This window comes from Hemitrygon akajei, chromosome 11 (genome assembly GCF_048418815.1).
Source record: "Hemitrygon akajei chromosome 11, sHemAka1.3, whole genome shotgun sequence".
Taxonomy (NCBI): domain Eukaryota; kingdom Metazoa; phylum Chordata; class Chondrichthyes; order Myliobatiformes; family Dasyatidae; genus Hemitrygon; species Hemitrygon akajei.
The window spans coordinates 164,912,697-164,935,479 of NC_133134.1; the positions used below are offsets into that span (position 1 = coordinate 164,912,697).

Here is a 22,783-nt window from a genome sequence, read left to right on the forward strand (position 1 = left end):
ATTGGGCAGTCTAGTGGAGTTTACCAGGGGAGTAGTGAAATTGGGCAGTCTAGTGGAGTTTACCAGGGGAGTAGTGAAATTGGGCAGTCTAGTGGAGTTTACCAGGGGAGTAGTGAAATTGGGCAGTCTAGTGGAGTTTACCAGGGGAGTAGTGAAATTGGGCAGTCTAGTGGAGTTTACCAGGGGAGTAGTGAAATCGGGCAGTCTAGTGGAGTCTTAGAGGCTTTTAGATAGACCCATGAATATGAAGAGAATGGAGGGATATGGTGGTACATGGGAGGAGGACATTTAGTATAAATTGGCATCAAGATTGGCATAACACTGTAGGTCCAATAGCCTATCCAATGATGTACTGTTCTACGTTCTATATTATATGGGTGATGGTAAGGAATAGTGTAAGTGGGCACACTGTGTTTGTGATTGAATACCTGGTGACACCTGTCAGCACCTCCTTAGGTTGTTAACGTAAATGATGCTTTTTATTGCATGTTTCAATGTACATATGATAAGTAGATGATTCTGAATCCATGTGACTGTTGATTGGAAGGAATTGTCGAACTGAAGGAGGTGTTTCTGTGTGTTTCTCTATGAATGTAGAACATGTATGTCCTGGCATACAAACCCCATTGCTGGAAGAAACCCCTCTCAGTACTGGAAGCCTTTCTCAAAATCATTTCAATGTGTCTCAGAGTCTTTCGGATGCTTCCCATAGCAAACAAATCTCAAACACAAACACAACAGGACCTGCACTTCAGCAGCTCAGCACCAGCCCATATTTCGGTGTGTTACTCGCGCTGAAGGATCATTTAATAACAAGATCTGAATTATTTTTGTTAATTGGAAAATGCACCAGATGATTGGAGACGGGAACTTTTTTTTTTTTTACGCAGAGCGTTGTTCTGATCAGTGTGTGATGGAACATAGAACATTACAGGCCCTTCGGCCCATAATGTTGTGCCGACCATGTAACCTACTCTGGAGACTGCCTAGAGTTTCCCTAGCACATAGCCCTCTATTTTTCTAAGCTCCATGTACCGATCTCAGAGGCTCTTAAAAGACCCTGTTGTATCTGTGTCCACCACCGCTGCCGGCAGTGCATTCCACGCACCCACCACTCTCTGTGTGAAAAACTTACCCCTGACATCCCCTTTGTACCTATTCCCAAGCACCTTAAAATTATGCCCCCTTGTGTTAGCCATTTCAGCCCTGGGAAGAACCCTCTGGATATCCACACAATCATAAACTGAACACAGTACTCCAAGTGGGGTATAACCAAGGCCTTATATAGCTGTAACATTGCCGCACGGCTCTTGAACTCAATCCCATGGTTGATGAATGCCAACACACCGTATGGCTTCTTAACAACACTGTCAATCTGTGCAGCAGCTTTTAGTGTCCTATGGACTCAGACCCCAAGATCCCTCTGATCCTCCACACTACCAAGAGTCTTACCATTAATGTTTTTTCTGTCTTCAAATTTGATCTACCGAAATGAACCACTTCACACTTATAAATTTTATCTGCCACTTCTCAGTCCAGTTCTGCATCATATCAATGTCTTGCTGTAACCTCTGACAACCCTCCAGACTTTCCACAACACCCCCAACTTCTTTATCATCAGCAAACTTACCCTTCTACTTCCTCATTCAGGTCATTTATAAAAATCACAAAGAGGAGGGGTCCCAGAACAGATCCCTGCAGAACACCACTGGTCACCAACCTCCATGCAGAATACAAACCATCTACAACCACTCTTTACCTGGGAAAGCCAGTTCTGGATCCACAAAGCAAGGTCCCCTTGGATCCCATGCCTCATTACTTTCCGAATGAGCCTCGCATAGGGAACCTTATCAAATGCCTTACTGAAATCCATATACAGTACCTCCACTGCTCTACCCTCATCAATGTGTTTTGTTATATCCTCAAAGAATTCAATCAGGCTCATAAGGCATGACCTGCCCTTGACAAAGCCAAGCTGACTATCCCTAATCAGATTATGTCTCTCCAAATGCTCATAAATCCTGCCTCTCAGGATCTTCTCCAACAGCTTGCCTATCACTGAAGTAAGACTCACTGGTCTATAATTTCCTGAGTTATCTATACTTTCTTTCTTGAACAAGGGAAAATATTTGCAACCTTCCGATCCTCTGGTGCTTCACCCATCCTTATTGATGATGCAAAGGTCATCGCCAGAGGCTCAGCAATCTCTTCCCTCATTTCCCACAGTAGCCTGGGGTACATCTCATCCAGTCCCGGCAACTTATCCAACTTGATGCTTTTCAAAAGCTCCAGCACATCCCTTTCTTAATGACTATACGCTCAAGCGTTTCAGTCTGCTCTGAGTTATCACCACAATTGCCAGGTCCTTTTCACTGGTGAATACTGAGGCAAAATGTTCTTTCCTCCAATCACATTAAAATGATGCCCCCTCATATTAATGATTTCTGCCCTGCGAAAAAAAAATCTCACTTTTTACGAAGAGCATGATAAATGCCTGGAACACTATGCCGAGGGTGGTGCTGAAGCTGATACATTAGGAACATTTAAGAGACACTTCAATGGGCGCATGGATGAAAGGAAAATGGAGGATTATGGGCTATGTTGGAGGGAAAGGTTAGATGGATCTTATAAACACAAGAGGCTCTACAGATGCTGGAAATCCAGCGAAGCACACAAAATTCTGGAGGAACTCTGCAGGTCAGGCAGCATCTATGGAGGGGATTAAGCAGTCGACATTTCTGATGAAGGGACTTGACTTGAACAGTCAACTGTTTATTTCTTTCTATGGATGCTGCCTAACCTGCTGAGTTCCTTCAGCATTTTGTATTTGATTGATCTTAGAGTAGTTTAAAAGGTTAGTACAGCATCGTGGGCTGAAGGGCTTGCACTGTGCTGTACTGTTCTGTGTTATAAAAATCCAACACTTGTACACACATTCAATCTTATGAGCAACAGAACTACTTTCCTCTCACTTTTACTAATCGTGCTTTCTTATCAGTTTCCTCTGCTCTTAATGCCATCTGTCGCAGTACTGTGGAAGAATGATTACCATATTGAATGATTTTCATGTATTTTGTGATTTATGTATAAAATCAACCAGGATGTCTATGAAACTGGAACTGTTTTGTTACCCCTGTGACAGCCTGTACTGGGACTGCCCGGCTTGGTTTTGGCTGGCTTTCTATAATATAGTGAGCAGATTGTATCTATGTGTGCTGTGTGTTCTGTATGCACTGTTTTGTAACCTGGGCTCAGAGGAAGCCTGTTCTATTTAGTTGTAAACATGTGTGTGGTTGAATGACAATTAAACTTGAACTTGAAGTTGAATTTTTGAAGAAGGTCAGTTTGGCACCTGATTAAACAGCAGAACGTAGTTAAAGCCCACCTTTACTGCACTTAAATACAACATTCGAGGTCAGCGCAGGATTGGATGAAATCCTATCTAACATAAATAACTGGTAATCTGCACCAGGAATGAAAAGATAAATATACAAACATAAAAAGAAAAAAAAAATGGTAGCAACACACAACAGAACCAAGAACATATGATTTAGAAAAAATACTCTTCAAAAACTTCCTCTTGGATGAGAGTGACTCGGTTTTATTTGTTTAGTGATATAATACATCTTTCTGACTCTTCGAGCTGTGCTGCCCCAGCAACCCCATAACCCCAATTAACCCTAACCTAAACACGGGACAATTTACAACGACCAATTAACTCACCCGGTACATCTTTGGACTGTGGAAGGAAACAGGGTCTCCCAGGAAAAACTCAGGTACTCCACAGCGAAGACGTACAGAAACTCCTCACAGAATGGTGCTGGATTTCATTTCCAAATTCCAGACCGCCGTGAGTTGTAATAGTGTTGCACGAACCCCTACACTACCGCGGTGTACAAGATGATAAGAGGCGTAGATACAGTGGACAGGCAGTGGCTTTTTCCCAGGGTGGAAATGGCTGATATGAGAGGGCTGGCTGGTGGTGTAGTGGCATCAACACTTCAAGGCAGATGGTCCTAAGTTCAAACCCAGTCGGGTACCAACCTGGACAGCAGCAGTATCTGTGTGTAAGGCAATCTACTTCCATATCTTGCCTTGAAAACCCTATGTCCATGAAGTCACGAAGAGTTAGACTCAACTGAACAACGACAACAACAAAATTTCAAGGGGGAAACATGAAGTGGAGGGGGTGGAGCTGGGATTGTTCTTTTCTCACACGGAGAGTGGTGGGTGTGTGGAACAGAGATTTACAAAGATTCTGCACTGTAAGATCCCTCTGTACAACAACGCTCCTAGGAGTTGTGCAATTTACCGCACCCATTCACTCTGACCTCTCAGCGTGCATCACCACACTCCTATATGGATTTAATTCCATCTACCATTTCACCCCTCAGATTTCTGAATTGGAATCAGGAGTAGTACCGGGATACTGTGAGGCTGCACCACCATTACTTTACAGAGGACTACTCAGTTCCTGCCACTGCCTGTAAGGAGATTGTATGTTTTCCCCATGACCACATGGCTTTCCTCCCACAGTCCAAAGACATACTGGGTTGGTAGGTTAATTGGTTATAGTAAATTGTCCTGTGATTAGGCTAGGGTTAAACTGGGGGTTGCTGGGCAGTTCGGTGCGAAGGGCTGGAACGACCTATTTCATGCTTAATATATAAATAATGGTGAGATTCTCAATCCTCTGAGTTTGCACCACTACTAAATAGAATACAGAGCAGTACAGCACAGTTCAGGCCCTTCAGCCCACAATGTTGTGCTGGCCCTTTAACCTACTCTAAGATCAATCTAACCCTTCCCTTCCATGACCTCCATTTTTCTATTATCCATGTGTCTATCTTAGAGTTTGTTAAATGTTCCTAATGTATTTGCCTCAACCACCACCCCTGGCAGGGCATTCCACACACCCACCACTTTCTGTGTAAAAAACATACTTATAACATCCCCCCAAACCCTATGAAATTATGTCCCCTTGTATTAGACATTTCTGCCCTGGGAAAAAGTTTTTGTCTGTCCACTCTACCTATGCCTCTTATCATCTTATACACCACTATCAATCAAGTCTTCCTCTCATCCTCCATCACTTCAAAGAGAAAAGCTCCAGCTCACTCAACCCATCCTCATGAGACATGCTCTCCAATCCAGGCAGCCTCCTGGTAAATCTCCTCTACAGCCTCTCTAAAGCTTCCACGTCCTTCCTATAATGAGGCGAACAGAACTGAACACAATACTCCAGGTGTGGTCAAACCAGAGTTGTATAGAGCAGCGACATTTCCTTGTGACTTTTAAACTCAACCCCCTGAGTAACGATGGCCATTATGCCTCTAACCCTATCAATCTGAGTGGGAATTTCGAGGGATCTATGGAAGTGGACCCCAAGATCCCTCTGTTCCTCCACACTGTACAGGATCCTGCCATAAACCTCTATTCTGTCTTCAAGAATAAAATCGGAGCTGATAGAATTACAATTTTATTTTCTTGGCGTCACCCAACAAAGGGAAATAATCTCTTCCGATGTCAGCTTGATGAAACCATTTTCTCATCTTATATGTCTTTATTTTTCATCATTTGGTCTAGACAAACCAGCTCCTTCTTGCTGGTAATGTTTATTTATTTAGAAATACAGCACAGTAACAGGCCCTTCTGACCCAATTAGCTTGTGCTGCCCAATTACACCCAATTAACCCACCAACCGGTACATCTTTGGACAGTGGGAAGAAACTGGAGCACCCGGAGGAAATTCACGCAGTCACGGGGAGAGCACACAAACTCCTTACAGACAATTGAACCTGATCTCTGGCACTGTAAATTATTACACTAACTGCTACGCTATCGTGCCACCTGGCGGCCTTTTTAATAATCCTTTTATTTGCCCTAACTCTACACCCTCTTTATCATCTTTAAATACAGACAGCACAGCTGCCTTCATTACTGTTTCCAGCATTTCCTCTATCTATAATGACTAATCTCTTCCTAGCACAGTCAATTATTAGCTATATTAATAAACAGCTGTTAAAACCTCTGGGTTCCATGATGTAGCCTTGATCTAAATTTATACTTCTGGAAACTAGTGAAGTAGATTAGAACCGGATAGAAAATCTGCAGATGTTTAACCATCGAATGAGGTTCGGACGCAAAGCTGTCAGGAGAATCAGAAGGAGGTTTAATATCACTGGCAAATGCCATGAAATTTGTTGTTATGCGGCAGCAGTACATTACAGTCATCATCATTATGTGTCGTGTTGTATGATGGAAATGATCATGGTCTTTTCCGTGATCATGACTGCTCTTGGCAAATTTTTCTACAGAAGTGGCTTGTCATTGTCTTCTTCTGGGCAGTGTCTTTACAAGACGGGTGACCCCAGCCATTATCAATACTCTTCAGAGATTGTCTGCCTGTTGTCAGTGGTCACATAACAAGGACTTGTGATCTGCACCAGCGGCTCGAACGACCATCCATCACTTGCTCTCATGGCTTCATGTGACCCTGATTCGGGGGGGGGGGGGGGGAGCTACACAAGTGTACACCTTGCCCAGGGGTGACCTGCAGACTAGCGGAGGGAAGGAGTGCCTTACACCTCCTTTGGTGGAGACGTATCTCCATCCCACAACCCAATATTGCAATACGTAATAATAAAAAACTGAAAATTACAGTAAGTATACATTTTTTAAAAGTTAAATTAAATAAATAGTGCTAAAAGAGAAAAAAACTTAGTAAGTTAGTGTTGATGGGTTCAATGTCCATTCAGAAATAGGATGGCAGAGGGGAAGAAGCAATAGGTTGGGTTGATTTGGAGCCATTTCCCAGGTCAAGAACTCAAAATCTTAGGGAGGCTTAGACACGAAGGAATGAAGACTTTGGGATATGGAGCAACAAAAAAGGAGGAACTCACTGGGTCAGGCAGCATCTGTGGTGGGAAATAGATATTCACTGTTTCAGGTCCACTTTAAGAGTCTTAACATGACACGCTGACTGTTGTTCTCCCTCTTCAAGTGCTGCCTGTCCCCTGAGTTCCCCCAGCAGGTTGTTTTTCTTGGACTTTGCTCAAGTAGTTTATCTTTATGAACATAAAAGCGTACAGGACAGTACAGGCTCTTCGGCCACAATGTTGGCCAACTTTTTAACCTACTCTAAAATCAATCTAACCTTTCCCTCCCAAATAGCCCTCTATTTTTTTTTCATCCATCTACTTATCTAAGAGTCTCTTAAATGTCCCTAATATATCTGCCCCTCCCATGACCCCTGGCTGAGCATTCCATAAACTTACCACTCACTGTGTAAAAAAACTTACCATACGACCATAAGATATAGGAACAGAATTAGGCCATTTGGCCTGTCAATCTGCTCCGACATTTCATCATGGCTGATCTATTTTCCCTCTCAGCAGCCCCAATCTTCTGCCTTGTCGCCGTATCCCTTCATACCCTTACTAATCAAGGGTCAACCTCCGCCTTAAATATACCCAATGACTTGGCCTCCACAGCCGTCTGTACAAAGAATTCCACAGATTCACCACCCTCTGGCTAAATAAGTCCCTCCTTATCTCCTTTCTAAAAGGACACCCCTCTCTTCTGAGGCTGTGTCCTCTGGTCTTCGACTCCCCCACCATAGGAAACATCCTCTCCATATCTACTTTATTGAGACCTTTCAATATTCGAAAGGTTTCAATGCGGTCATCCATCTGTATTCCAGTGAGTACACTGATAATGCAATAGCCTCTGCCTTCCACTCTGTCCTGACCCACCTGGAAAATGGGGTCTCATATGCCAGACTGCCGTTTATAGATTTCATTTCAGTGTACAACACCATCATGCCCCAGAAGCTAGTGGGGAAACTGTCCTTGCTGGGTCTCCACACTCCCTCTGCAACTGGATACTGGACTTCTAAACAGTAAGGCCACAGTCTGTTCGTGTGGGCAGCAAGGTCTCCCACCCCATTACACTGAGCACTGGCACTCCCCAAGCCTGTGTGCTCAGCCCGCTGCCATTCACACTGCTGATGCATGACTGTGTCACAGGATCCAGCTCAAACCGTGTCATCAAGTTTGTGGATGACACAACAGAGGTTGGCCTTATCAAGAATGATGACGGGATGGAGTATGGAGAGGTAGTGAAGTAGCTGGTGGATTGGGGTGAGAAGAACAACCGAAGCCTGAATGTGGAGAAGACAAAGGAAATCATTGTGGACTTCAGGGAGGTGCAGACAAACCAGCCACCTCTGCAAATACATGGCTCCTCCATAGAGTGAGTGAAGTGCACCGAGTTCCTGGGAACTCACATCATGGATTTCCTCACCTGGTCCCTCAGTATCACCTCCCTGAACAAGAAGGCACAGTAATGCCTCCACTTCCTAAGAAGATTGAGGCAAGCAAGGTTTCCACCTCCATCTTAACTGCATTTTACAGGAGATAATTAATTCCTCTGAAAGACAAAGGAAGACATGGGAGTCCGGAATGCGTGCCTGACTTTGTGTTTACTTTACGTGAGATGCACATGTATCACATGGTAGTGTGATGACATATAGATAGATAGATAGATAGATAGATAGATAGATACTTTATTCATCCCCATGGGGAAATTCAACTTTTTTCCAATGTCCCATACACTTGTTGTAGCAAAACTAATTACATACAATACTTAACTCAGTAAAAAATATGATATGCATCTAAATCACTATCTCAAAAAGCATTAATAATAGCTTTTAAAAAGTTCTTAAGTCCTGGCGGTAGAATTGTAAAGCCTAATGGCATTGGGGAGTATTGACCTCTTCATCCTGTCTGAGGAGCATTGCATCGATAGTAACCTGTCGCTGAAACTGCTTCTCTGTCTCTGGATGGTGCTATGTAGAGGATGTTCAGAGTTTTCCATGATTGACCATAGCCTACTCAGCGCCCTTCGCTCAGCTACCGATGTTAAACTCTCCAGTACTTTGCCCACGACATTTCATGTTTTTAACCCGTAATGACATATTTAAATGAACAAGTATGCTTCGTCTACCAATAAATATACAAGTTTATTCAAATATTATAAAAACATTAAGTACCCGATGAAGATAATAGAATATTATATTTGGAAGTTGTAGACCACACACTGCTGCAGAACTACCATTGGAAGATTTGCGATACACATTGTCAAGTGGGGAATCATTACACAGTATACTTTACCGTGTTTAAAGATGGATTGTTACAAATATACGATACAATCATGTGACAGGAAGAATACAATCACCTCACTCATCTGCTACTGAAGAAATGCCCAGAATTCACCAGAATTTCAGGAAGAGATTGTTCTCTGCAGGGAACAACACCTTTCTCAGCCTTTCGATTTCCCTGAACAGAGTGGAGCTCCTCGATGACAACTTGTGCAGTGGCTGGCGGGGTTTTGGTTCCCGCTGCTCTCTGTACATTGTCACCATGACTATGTAGGTTTTGTTCAGGCGCTCCAGTTCCCTCCTATGTTCCAAAGACATAGGGGTGAGGGTTAGTAAGCTGTGGGCACGCTATGGAAGGATAGCGACACTTGTGGGCTGAATCCAGCACATCCTCGGATTGTGTTGGTCATTGATGCAAAACTACATATTTTGATGTTTCAATGTACATTAGGCAAATAGAGCTAATCTTTTAATCTCATTGAGAGGCACAGCATAGAAACAGGCCTTCAACCCATTGACCCTATCCTAATCATCAACTATCCTTTAACACAGGGCTTCCCAACCGTTTATATGCCATGGACCAATACCATTAAACAAAGGGTCCATAGATTCCAGGTTGGGAACCCCTGCTTTAACATTGATCCTACACCAACAGTGAAAGGACTTGGGAGCTACTAATCTCTGGGAACCACATTGCTGTTTGTCTGGTGAGGGCCATCAATTGCAAATGCAAAGTGATAAAGCACAATCATGAAAATGCAGATCCCTGTACCTGCGAAGCTGCACAGGTACATGGCCGCATGGTAACTGAAATGCCCCCACGCACATAGCCTTTGTTGCCATACAGCTGGAGTTTCATTTTATATAATGCTAATAATATTTTGAAGTTATGCTGATATAATTTTGAAATTGATGTTAATATAATCGTGAAATACCCTGTAATTAATTATGTGTTAATGAATTCATTCACTCATTAAGTGCCATGTCGTATGATGTGGATGATCATGGTCTATTCATGACTATGGTTGTTGCTGGGAAATTTTTCTACAGAAGTGGTTAGCCATTGCCTCCTTCTGAGCAGTGTCTTTACAAGACGGGTGACCCCGGCCATTATCAATACTCTTCAGAGATTGTCTGCCTGATGTCAGTGGGTGTATAACCAGGGGAGTTACTAGTTGGTCCATGCAGCTGTTAAAAAAATTAGAGGGAATGCTGCAAACGTGTAATATTTTCATCCAGATGTTATAGAAGTTGGATGAAAATCTTCAGTATTCGATGTGCAGGCTGTGGAACGGGTGCAGTAGAGGTTGACAAGAATGCTGCTTGGACTAGAGGGTATCAGCTATCAGGACAGCTTGGGCGAACTTGCGTTGTTCTCTCCGGAGTGTTAGATACTGGGGGGGATTTGATAAAATTATGAGGCATAATAATCATGGTCAAGGCCATGGTCGCCCACATCATACAGCAAGGCACATAACGAATGAATGAATGGCATTGAAACATAGAGTGAAATGCATCGTTTGTGTCAAATTAAATCACCAAGGATTGTACTGGGCAGCCTGCAAGTGTTACCATCCTTCCGGCACCGACTTAGCACGCCTACAGCTTACTAATACTGACCTATGTGTCTTTAGAATGTGGGAGGAAATCGGAGCATTCGGAGGAAACCCTTGCGCTCACGGGGAGATTGTACAAAACTCCAATCTTAACATGGCATTAAGATAGGCACAACATTGTGGGCCGAATGTTTCTCTCCAGTGCTGTTCTGTTCCGTACTATGTTGAAGTTGCCTGACCTACAAATTTGCAATTCAGGATTCAAAATGCATTAGAGGAGTAAAGGTTTTGCCAATGGCAATTTCAGATACTCTCTTTTAGAAAACAGACATTTACAAAATTGTTTTTGAAAAGTATATTACTTAATTCTTTGTATAGCGTGTGCATTGGGTCATTTACAAGTGATCTTCAGTGCTGACGTTGGGTGATTAATTAGATCAGCAATGGAGCAAAAACAGACTCTGGGTACTTTGCTTCCTAGTATTCTCTTGGAAAAAGTGAAAGAGAATTTAATTAAATTTTATATTTGCTTTTGGCACTGAAATGGAATAACCTTTAAAAATAATAATTTCAAGATGATTACAATAAACAGATCCTTCAGAATCATATACAAGCCTAATGAGAAGAGATTTTAATTTAGAATGTCCCTGTGCTGTTGAATGCCCAAGGGCCTTTCTGTAAAACTTGATAAATATTTGAACTTTAAAAATAGTCAATGGTTTTCAACATTGCAAGTACAATGGACTTATTATCCAATATTAGTTGCAAATGGCACACACATTTTGCCTTCACCCAAGTAACACTTTGCAGATATTAATTACTGTATTTTCTCAAGCAAACTTATCTCCTGTTGAAAGAACTCTTAATCTCATGTTCTCTAAATGATTGCTTATTTAGTTATTATTATTTTCTCTTTCTTTTTATATTTGCACAGTTTGATTTTTTTTTGCACATTGGGTGCAGTCTTTCATTGATTCTATTGTGTTTCTTCTATTTATCATATATGCCCACAAGAAAACGTATCTCAGGGTTGTATATGGTGACATTAATAATTTTCTTTGAAGTTTGAACTTTAGAACTTTTCTACAGCAATTAAGTACCTAAAACGATCACTGATCTGAGAAACCTGGATTGAATGCTTCAAACAAGCCTTACCTTAATTTACTGGAAATCAGAAACATCTCTCTTAAAGACCAAGTTGTGCATCTTTAATGTGGTAAAAAAAGTTCCAGTGTTTCATAGGAACTTGTCCTTTAATACCCTACGTCCATAGTTAATAGAAATAAATCTGATCTGGAGTTCCTGATCCCATCCTAAGACTGGAATACAAAGAAACTACATTTTTCAACAGCAAAGATGTTCTCTGCTCTTTACTGAGCTGTTGCAGAGAGTGTAGGATAAAACTACTGATTTCAGTCTTCCTAAAGCCAAGTGATCTCGGGGAGCTGTACAAGTTATTGGCCAGGCCACACTTGAGGTACTCTGTGCTGTTTGGTCGCCCAGCAAGAGGAAGGAAGTAACTAAGCTGGAAAGGGTCCGGTAATAAAAAATCATGAAGATCCTGTTTCTGTGCTGTAATGTTCTATGGTTCTGTGTTACTGAGACTGGAGGGCCTGAATTACAAGGAGGGTCTGGATAGGCTGGGACTATTTCTCCCTGGAGCATAGGAGGCCATGGATTGACATTGTGTTGAGGCATTTCAAATCAGTAGAGTCTTATATAAGGGGAAAACTCACAATCATTTTCACAGGGTAAGGGAAAATGAGTTAGAGAGTGATACAGCCCAAGGATGTAGATTTAAGGTGAGAGGGAAAAGAGTTGACAGATCTGAGGGGTAACTTTTTCACATAGAGGGAGGTGGGTATGTGGAACGAGCTGCCAGAGGAAGCTCCAGACTCTGGTACAAAGTTCAAAATACATTTATTATCAAAGTATGTATACATTATACAACCTTGAGATTCATCTCCTATCAGGCAGCCACAAAACAAAGAAACCCAAAAGAACCCGTGAGAAAAAGACCAACAAACACCCAAACAACACACACAAAATGCTGGTGGAACACAGCAGGCCAGGCAGCATCTATAGGGAAAAGCACTGTCGACATTTCGTCAGGACTAAGGGTCTCAGCCCGAAACGTCGACAGCGCTTCTCCCTATAGATGCTGCCTGGCCTGCTGTGTTCCACCAGCATTTTGTGTGTGTTTCTTGAATTTCCAGCATCTGCAGATTTCCTCGTGTTTACTCAACAAACACCCAATGTGGAGAGAGGAGGAGAGGGGGAGAGGGAGAGGGGGAGGGGAGGGAGAGGGGGAGAGGGGGAGGGGAGGGAGAGAGGGGGAGGGAGAGAGGGAGAGGGGCAGGGGGAGAGGGAGAGAGGGAGAGAGGGAGAGGGAGAGAGAAACAAATCTTGCAAGCAATATAAGTAAGCAAGTAGCATTTAGAATGAAAGTGAGTCTACAGACACAAAGCCTGGAAGGGCCAGAACAGGCCACCGACTCTGTGTCAGTTCAGCGCATGGCAGAGTAAACATTGTGGAGCCCGCAGACACGGAGCCTGGAGATTAGCTGATTTCAAGGCCGTGGACTCTCCTATCACAGTGAGGGCTGTGCCCACAGATGGAGATAATAAACCTGATTCTGATTTTGATGCCCCACTAGGGGTGATGGGCAAAAGAAGAAGAAGAAGCAAATTTCACATGGATGCAGAATATAATGTTGATTTAAGAGAATGTTATTAGTAATTCACAAAGAATGCTGGAGGAACTGAGACCTGATGAAGAGTCTTGGCCCAAATCGTTGGCTATTGTCTGACCTGTTGAGTTCCTCCAGCATTTTATATGTGTTACTCTGGATTTCCAGCATCTGCAGAATCTCATGTTTATTAGTAGCAATTCTTACAGTTTTAGAAGTGAGATTTAAGAGCGTAGAATGTTTATTATAAATATACTGAAAGGATTTGCTGAAGCCAGATCACAAAGTCACCACATCTGGTGCCTGCGGCTGTGCCTTCAATGTATAGGGTAAACACAGATATTTCATTTGAATTTGAGGGTAACACATTGAGTGGTGTTGCAAGAGTTTTAGTGACACAGTCTCTGCTGTTTCACTTCACAAGTACCGTGTCTGAATAAGATTAAATCAGCCAGTTCATCTCCTGAGGAAAACACCTCAGGTAGATTGTTGCTTCCACAGCACGAACTCAGTGGATAAGTCAGAGCTTCTGGAGATGAATGGGAGCTTTGTGATCACATCCGAAACAGTTACCACAACCAAGGCTGGAAACAAAACTGGAATTGTGGTAGGAATTCCTCTGCACGGACTGAACATTGTAATGTGTGGCCTATTTCAGTTCAGTAGCGTTTGGGCTGAGAGTGAAGGAAGGTTGTGGGGTGCTGGTGACAGGTTAGGGTTGGAGTCGGGCTCTATGTTGCCAGCTTAAAATGTAAAATATCGTAGCCACAAGAGATCCTGCTGGAGATCCTGAGTAACACACTCACAAAGTGGTGGAGGCAGCATCTATGGAAAGGATGTTTCAGGCTGAGTCCCTTCATCAGAACTGATTATAGCATCTGTATACATAGCCATGAACAAAAATATGTGCTTTTTAAGCACAATTGTTATCTAATTTTTTTGAGAGATTAAACTTCTGAAAGCTTTGAAATCCAAGGTCAGCCATCCAGCCCATTACCGCAGACTGGACAAGCCCTTCCATTAGGATTACACGCCTTGTAGTCCATGTGTAAAGAAAAAAAAGCACAGCATTTAATCGCCATCATCTTAATTAAACCAAGAAACTCAGTGTCAAAAGGGAAGCAAATTGTAGTGCATGCTCTCTTCTTACTACCACCATCAGGAAGGAGGTAGAGGAGCCTTAGATCCCACACAACCAAGTTCAGTAACTGTTATTACCCTACACCATCAGACTCCTGAATCAGCGAGGAGAACTTCACTCACCTCAACACAGAATCGATTCCACAACCCATGGACTCACTTTCAATGACTCGACAGCTCAGGTTCTCAGAATTATTTATTACTTATTTATTATTTCATACTTATTTTTATATTTTCACAATTGTTGTCTTTGGACATTGGTTATTCGTCTGCCTTTGTGTGTAATTTTTCATTAAATATATTGTGTTTCTTTGTACTTACTGCAATAAAATGAATCTCATGGTAATATATTGTGACATATACATTAACAATAAACTTACTTCGAATTATAAAATTTGGAGTTTGATTTTATAATTTACTCTTGTTGCAGTATAGTTCACATGGACTTTTATAGTTTTTAAGCATTTCCTGAGAATTAGCTGATTTCAAAGCCGTGGACTCTCCTATTACAGTGAGGGCTGGGCCCAAAGATGGAGACAATCGCAAGAACAAAATGTTTGACTTTTCGAAGCACAGCATGGGAACAGGCCCTTCACCAGCTGAGTTAATTCTGACCATCAGCCACCCATTGATAGGACCTGAAATCATATGTTATTTACAGCTCAACACAAAGCAAATCCTCAATGCAGAAACTAGGAGATGGCTCCGAATGCACAGAATTTCTAACTCCTTCCTAGTACCATAATAAACAATGTGTAAAGCTTTAGTTAATCACAGCTGTGTTTGTGCTGTACTTTTCTATGACAAATGGAGTACTATGTGAAATTCCGGTTGCCCCCATTACAGGAAGGATGTAGAAGCTTTGGAAAAGGTGCAGGAGAAAATGAATCTCATGAGAGTGCATGTATGCACTTTGATAATAAATCTGACTGACTTTTTGATGAGGTTCATTGAGATGTTTTATGCAATGGAGTGCATATTGGTTATAGGGAGAGGATGGGCAAACCTGGATTATTTTATCCTGGAGATTCAGAAGCAGAGGGGTGACCTGATATCGTTATGGGAGATGGGGAGATGGTCTCGTTTTCAAGATGGGCATTCATGCACTAGAGGGCATAACGTTAAGATGGGGTGGGGTGGAGTTAAAAGGAGACAACTTTTAAGCTTTGTCTCCTTAGGTTTAAGAGACAACTTAAACCCAAGAGGCAAGTTAAACCTAAGAGAAAACTAAAATTTAAGAGACAACTTAAACCTAGGTGTGAGATAACTATATTTTCACACACAGAGCGGTGGGTGCCTGGAACTTGCTGCCAGAGTTGTTGGTGGAAGCGGATAGATTAGGAATGTTTAAGAGGTATTTAGACAGATGAATGAACACACTGACAATGAAGGGAGGGACCATGTGCAGACAGATTAGGAATGTTTAAGAGGTATTTAGACAGATGAATGAACACACTGACAATGAAGGGAGGGACCACGTGCAGACAGATGGGAGTAGCTGAATTTGACTTGGTGGTTGGTACAAATGGTGGGTTCCTGTGCTGTACTGTTCTATTCTGTTTAGGGTGTTGTGGTGAAGATAGGTCTCTACCAAAGGGGGTGTAAAAGGCGTTCTTTCCCTCTGCTAGCCTGAAAGTCACTCTTTGGCAGGGTGTAGCACTTGTAGCCCCCCACCCCCGATCTGGGTCACGTGAAGCCATGGGAGCAGCTGGTGGATGGACCTATCACAAGTTCTGGTTATGTGACCCCTGACGCCAGGCAGATCATCTCTGAAGAGTATTAACAACGGCTGAGGGCGCCCGTCTTGTAAAGACGCTGCCTAGAGTTATGTCTATTTCTCGTTCCCTGTACCTCTACCTCCTTCCCTGCACCCACCTGCTCTTACTCCCGCTCGCATTTACACACACACCAACGTGAACTCTAACCTTCCGCCAAGGTGCAAGCTGATTCTTGACTACTCCCACGTCCTCAATGTCCCAACTGCCTTGAGCCGTATCTTTACACCTAATTTGACAGATTTGTCCGGAGGTGGGATCTTCCTGTGCGCACTGGGCTGACCCGTCTCCCGGCGCAGCGGACAAACCCGGGAAGGTATTCGCTTTGGGAGACCTCCAAGTGACTCTCCCTCCCAAGCAATCTTGCTTTATGTGTTAATCAGTTAATCAGAAGCTCCCTGCCCACCGTCTCTCTCTCTCTCTCTCTCTGTTTCTCGAAGCAGGCGAGGGTGCGGATGAACGCGGCGCAGAAGCTGAGGGTCTCCCTGGGCTGTGCTGCTCTCTGAGCGGAGCTGAGACTCACCTGGTCCTTCAGGAGGGTCCCGGGACGCGGCGGGTTGCAGTGGACCCGCACGGGCAGGCGGAGAACGGCCGCGGCTTCGCCCGGACAACTTCGTTAAACAGGTAGGTAGGTTAACAACACGAGTAATACCGGGGCCGGAGGGAGAAACTGACACGGTTACCTGCTAACAGCCTTCCTCGATTAACGGACCCGCTACTCTGCCGAAATCCAGTGGAATTGAAAAGGCTCGGGAGTACCGATGAAGCAAAAATCCCGTCTTTCCCCCGCCGGCGAGCAACTCAAATAAACCTTCTGGATGGGGTCTTTGGCACCGAGTGGAAAAGTAGGAACGTGGAGCAGGTTTTTAATACATTGCCCGAGCCCAGGATAAATAAACCCCTCCCTCTGGAATTCTCAAGGGGTCGGGAATCAGAGGGACTTGGGATGAATGTACGATCGGAAAAAAAAACCCACCCGAGGAAAGTTAGACACTGTGTAGGGTTTCTCTGTCTGTCTGTCGCTCTGCACAGAGGAAAGTTAGCAAGAGTTGAAACAGTCTGACAGGAAGACTTTAGAAACAGCGAGGGCAAGATACTGAAACAATTTTATATATATATAATTTTTTCAATATCTTGCCCTCGCTGTTCCTAAAGCGATACATATTCCAGAACACTGTGCATAAGTATTAGATAACTATTAGGCATATATGTAAGCTAGGGTACCTAAGACTTTTTCCACAGTACCTATTTGTCAACGTGGAGCGGAGAGAGAGTTTATCAATCTGACGAGATGTCGGGATGGTGAGGGTGGAGCGCAGTGGGAGGGAGGGGTGTGGGACAGGTGGCAGAGAAGGAGTGCCGGGTGAGTGAGGGGTGGTGCAGGTGCAGACACACCCAGCCCTCGGGCACCAGGCAAGGTCATTTGATTCCTTACTGATCATTACAGAATGTCTCTCTGGTGCTTCCCACTCCCTCCCGCTTTTCCCAATCATGATTCCCCTCTCCCTGCCCCCTTCCCACTCCCAGTCCGCATTAGAGACCCATATCAGAGTAAGGTTCATCATCACTCACATATGTCATGAAATTTGTTTTTTTGGTGCAATACATAAAATTACTACAGTACTGTGCCAAAGCCTTAGGCACCCCAACTTTAACCTGGACTATACCTCCTCCTACCCTGTAGCTTGTAAAAGTGACAATCTCTTCTCTCAAATCCTCCGTCTCTGTCACATCTGATCTCAGGATGAGGTTTTTCATTCCAGAACTAAGGAGATGCCCTGCTTCTTCAAAGAAAGGGGCTTCCCTTCCTCCACCATCAATGCTGCCCTCACCTGCATCTCTACCATTTTGCACACATCTGCCCTCACCCCATCCTCCCACCACCCCACTAGGGACAGGGTTCCTCTTGTCCTCACCTACCACCCCACCAACCTCTGCGTCCAGCATATAATTCTCTGTGACTTCTGCCATCTCCAACAGGATCCTGCCAACAAGCACAATTTTCCCTCCTGACCACTTTCTGCTTTCTTTAGGGATCAATCCCTACGCGATTCCCTTGTCCACTCGTCCCTCCCCACTGATCTCCCTCCTGACACTTTTCCTTGCAAGTGGAACAAGTGCTACACCTGCCCCTACACCTCCTCCCTCACTACAATTCGGGGCACCAAACAGTCCTTCCAGGTGAGGTGACATTTCACCTGTGAGTCTGTTGGGGTCATCTACTATATCTGGTGTGGCCTCCTGTATATTGGTGAGACCTGACGTAGATTGGGAGACAGCTTCACTGAACACCTAGAAAAAGCCAGAAAAAGTGGGCTCTCCCAGTGGCCACCCATTTTGATTCTACTTCCCATTCCAATATGTCTAATCATGGCCTCCTCTACTGCTTTGATGAGGCCACTCTCAGGTTGGAGGAGCAACACCTTCTATTCCGTCTGGGTAGCCTCCAACTTGATGGCATGAACATCAATTTCTCGAACTTCCAGTAATGCCTCTGACTTTCACCATTCCCCATTCCCATCTCCCTCTCACACCTTATCTCCTTACCTGCCCATCACCTCCCTCTGGTGCTCCTCCCCTTCCTCTTTCTTCCATGGCTTTCTGTCCTCTCCTATCAGATTCCCCCTTCTTCAGCCCTTTATCTCTTTCACCAATCAACTTCCCATCACTTTACTTCATCCCTCCCCCCTCCCAGTTTCACCTATCAGCTATTATCTTTGTATTTCTTCCTCCCCTCCCCCACCTTCTTACTCTGACTTTTCATCTTTTATTTCCAGTCCTGATGAAGGGTCTCAGACCGAAACATCGACTGTTCACTCATTTCTACAGATGCTGCCTGGCCTGCTGAGTTCCTCCAGCATTTTGTGTGTGTGTTGATTGTATTTCCAGCATCTGCAGATTTTCTCTTGTTTGTGATATACATGTGCCTAGGACTTTTGCACAGTACTGTATATATTACAATAATATGTAAAATAAAAGACAATTATGGCATATATATCACTTGAGGAACAATATATATATATTGCCTTCGCCGTTCCTAAAGCCTTCCTGTCCGGGGCTTTGAATTCTGTTGCTATTCCTCTGAGGAAAGGGAGAGGAACAGTGCAAACTGAAAGGAATAATGAGGTAGTGTTCATGGGCACTGGACCATTCAGAGATCTGATGGTGGAAGGGAAGAAGCTGCTACTGAATCACTGGGTGTAGATCTCCAGGTTCCTGTCCTCCCTCCCCCGTTGGTAGTCATGAGAAGAGGGCATGTCCTTGATGGTGAAAATCTTCAGTGATGGATGCTGCCTTCCTGAGGCACCATCTCATGAAAATGTCCGTGATGGTGGGGAGGGTTGTGACTGTGATGGAGCTGGCTGAGTCTCTTTTGATCCTAAACACTGGATCCTCCATACCAGGTGGTGATGCAGCCAATCAGAATGCTCCGTACCATACCTATATTGGTGATATTAAAGAATAGTGATGCATTTTCAAGCCAGTAGAGAGAGAGAGATGCGCAGATCAAAGTTCAAAGTAAAATTTAAGATCAGAGTACATACATGTCACAACATACAGTAAACACAAAGTACACTGCAGATGCTGTGGTCAAATCTGAGACTCTTTTTCCAGTGGGAATACTCAGCAAATCTATAGAACAGTCACTGTAAACAGGATCAATGAACAACAAACTATGCAAATGTAAATAAATAGCAATAAATAATGAGAGCATGAAATAACAAGATAAAGAGTTCTGAAAGTGAGACCATATTGGTTGTGGGAACACCAGAAATTGAATGAGTGTAGTTATCTCCTTTTGGTCAAGAGCCTGATGGTTGAGGGGCAGTAACTGTTCTCGAACCTGGTGGTGTGAGTCACCTTCTTCCTGATGGCAGCAGTGAGAAAAGAGCATGGCTTGGGTGGTGAGGATCTTTGATATGGAGCTTGTGTTCCCATGTACTTTCGTCCCTCATCTCTTTAGCTGGTCAAGTTGGGGGTTTGATAGATAGATAGATACCTTATTGATCCCAAAGGAAATTACAGTGTCACAGTAGCATTATAACTGCACAGATACACAAATATTAGAAGAGAAGTAAGAAAGAATAAAAATAAATTACCTTAAAAATAAGATGTCCAAAAATGACGTCAAAGATTACAAGATTATTTCCCCAGCTATAGGTTGGCTCTTTATAGAGCCTGATGGCCGAGGGAAAGAATGACCTCATATAGTGTCTCTTTAGAGCAGCGCAGTTGTCTTAGTCTGTTACTAAAAGTGTTCCGCTGTTCATCCGAGGTGACATGCTGGGGGTGAGAATCATTGTCCAGAGTTGTCAGGATTTTCCATAGAGTCTTTTGTTCTACCACAGCCTCCAGTGTGTCCAGTTTGACTCTTATAACAGAGCCAGCCTTTCTAATCAGTTTATTGGACCTGTTGGCATCACTTGTGTTGATACCATTTTCCCAGCACACCTCTGCATAGAAGATTGTACAAACTGGTAGAACATGTGGAGGAGAGGCCTGCATACTCCAAAGGACCTCGGTCTCCTCAGGAAGTAGAGGCGACTCTATCTACAAGAGGGTAGTAATCTCACTAGCCTGTGCCACGTTCTAGTGAGTGTAAGAACAGCACATGAGGCTGCTTAGCAAGATAAGTGCCCATGGAATTACAGGGGAGTTACTAGCATGGGTGGAGCATTGGCTGGTCAGCAGAAAACAGAGAGTGGGAATAATGGGATCCTATTCTGGCTGGCTGCTGGGGTCGGTGTTGGGACCGCTGCTTTTTACAATGTATGTCAATGATTTGGACTACAGTATTAAGGGACTTATGGCTAAATTTGCCGATGATACAAAGATAGATGGAGGAGCTTGTAGTGTTGAGGAAACAGAGAGCCTGCAGAGAGACTTAGGTAGTTTAGCAGAACGGGCAAAGAAGTGGCAAATGAAATACAATGTTGGAAAGTGTATGGTCATGCACTTTGGTGGAAGAAATAAATGAGCAGACTATTATTTAGATGGGGAGAGAATTCAAAATGCAGAGATGCAAAGGGACTTGGGAGTTCTTGTGCAGGATACCCTAAAGGTTAACCTCCAGGTTGAATCACTGGTGAAGAAGGTGAATGCAATGTTGGCATTCATTTCTAGAGGTGTAGTATATAAGAGCAGGGATGTGATGTGGAGGCTCTATAAGGTACTCGTGAGACCACACTTGGAGTATTGTGTGCAGTTTTGTGCTCCTTATTTTAGAAAGGATATACTGACATTGGAGAGGGTTCAGAGAAGTTTCACAAGAATGATTCCAGGAATGAAAGGGGTACCATATGAGGAACATCTGGCAGCTCTTGGGCTGTATTCCCTGGAGTTCAGGAGAATGAGGGGGGGAACCTCATAGAAAACTTTTGTATGTTAAAAGGCCTGAACAGATTAGATATGGCAAAGTTATTTCTCATGGTAGGGGATTCAAGGACAAGAGGGCATGACTTCAGGATTCAAGGACGTCCATTTAGAACAGAGATGCGGAGAAATTACTTTAGTCAGAGGGTGGTAAATCTGTGGAATTTGTTGCCATGAGCGGCTGTGGAGGCCAAGTCACTGGGTGTATTTAAGGCAGAGATAGATAAGTTCTTGATTAGCCAGGGTATCAAAGGGTATGGGGTGAAGGCAGGGGAGTGGGGATGACTGGATGAATTAGATCTGCCCATGATTGAATGGTGGAGCAGACTCAATGGGCCGAATGGCCCACTTCTGCTCCTATATCTTATGGTCCCTGTGGTGCTGCACCACTCAAATCTGTCACCAGGTGCACCCCAAGGTACTTGGAGATCCTCATAACAGCCACGTCCTTGCCATCAATAGTAACAGGGAGCAGTGCAGGCTTAATCTTCCTAAAGTCCATCACTGTCTCCTTTCTCTTACTGATGTTGAGCTGCAGATGGTTCAGCTTGCATCATTTGACAAAGTCCTCCACCAGGGCCCTGTATTTATCCTCCTGTCCTCTCTTTACACACCCAATTATTGCTGAGCCATCAGAGAATGATTCAGTGTTGTATCTAAAGTTCAAGGTATACAGGGTAAACAGGAAGAGAGTCAGTATGGTCCCCTGTGGGACCCCAGTGCCACTTATAGCCACGTCTGACACACAGCTCTGAAGTCACACAAACTGTGCTCTGCCAGTCAGGTAGTCCATTATCCAGGACACGATGGAAGTGCCAACCTGCATTGAACGGAGCTTTTCCCCAGCAATCAGGGCTGTATGGTGTTGAAGGCACCTGAGAAATCAAAAACATGGTCCTCACGGTGCTGTCCTGCTTATGCAAATGGGAGTAGGCTCTGCTCAGCAGAATCGTCAACTCCAGTATGCTTCTGGTAAGCAAACTGCAGGGGATCAAGGGCCAATCTGTCCACAGGATGGAAGGGAGCCAGGACCAGCCTCTCTAGGGACTTCATGATGTGTGAGTTCAGAGATACTGTTGATGAATCCTTG

General features: G+C 43.8%; 2 protein-coding genes across 8 annotated transcripts in view; one reads left to right on the forward strand and one right to left on the reverse strand.

Annotated features, from left to right (window-relative positions):
- Positions 1-17,168, reverse strand: part of matn4 (matrilin 4) — a 62,074-nt gene extending 44,906 nt beyond the window's left edge. For all 3 annotated transcript variants that reach the window (XM_073062159.1, XM_073062161.1, XM_073062157.1), the window contains exon 1: positions 17,004-17,168. The gene's annotated coding sequence lies outside the window, so the exon portion shown is untranslated. The remainder of the gene's footprint in view (positions 1-17,003) is intronic.
- rbpjl (recombination signal binding protein for immunoglobulin kappa J region-like) overlaps positions 1-22,783 on the forward strand; it is a 70,374-nt gene that overhangs the window by 2,779 nt on the left and 44,812 nt on the right. For 4 of the 5 annotated variants that reach the window (XM_073062166.1, XM_073062162.1, XM_073062165.1 and 1 more), the window contains exon 2: positions 16,761-16,944. In XM_073062166.1, the coding sequence (XP_072918267.1) occupies positions 16,761-16,944 (184 nt within the window). The remainder of the gene's footprint in view (positions 1-16,760; positions 16,945-22,783) is intronic. The other variant, XM_073062163.1, reaches the window with a different exon arrangement.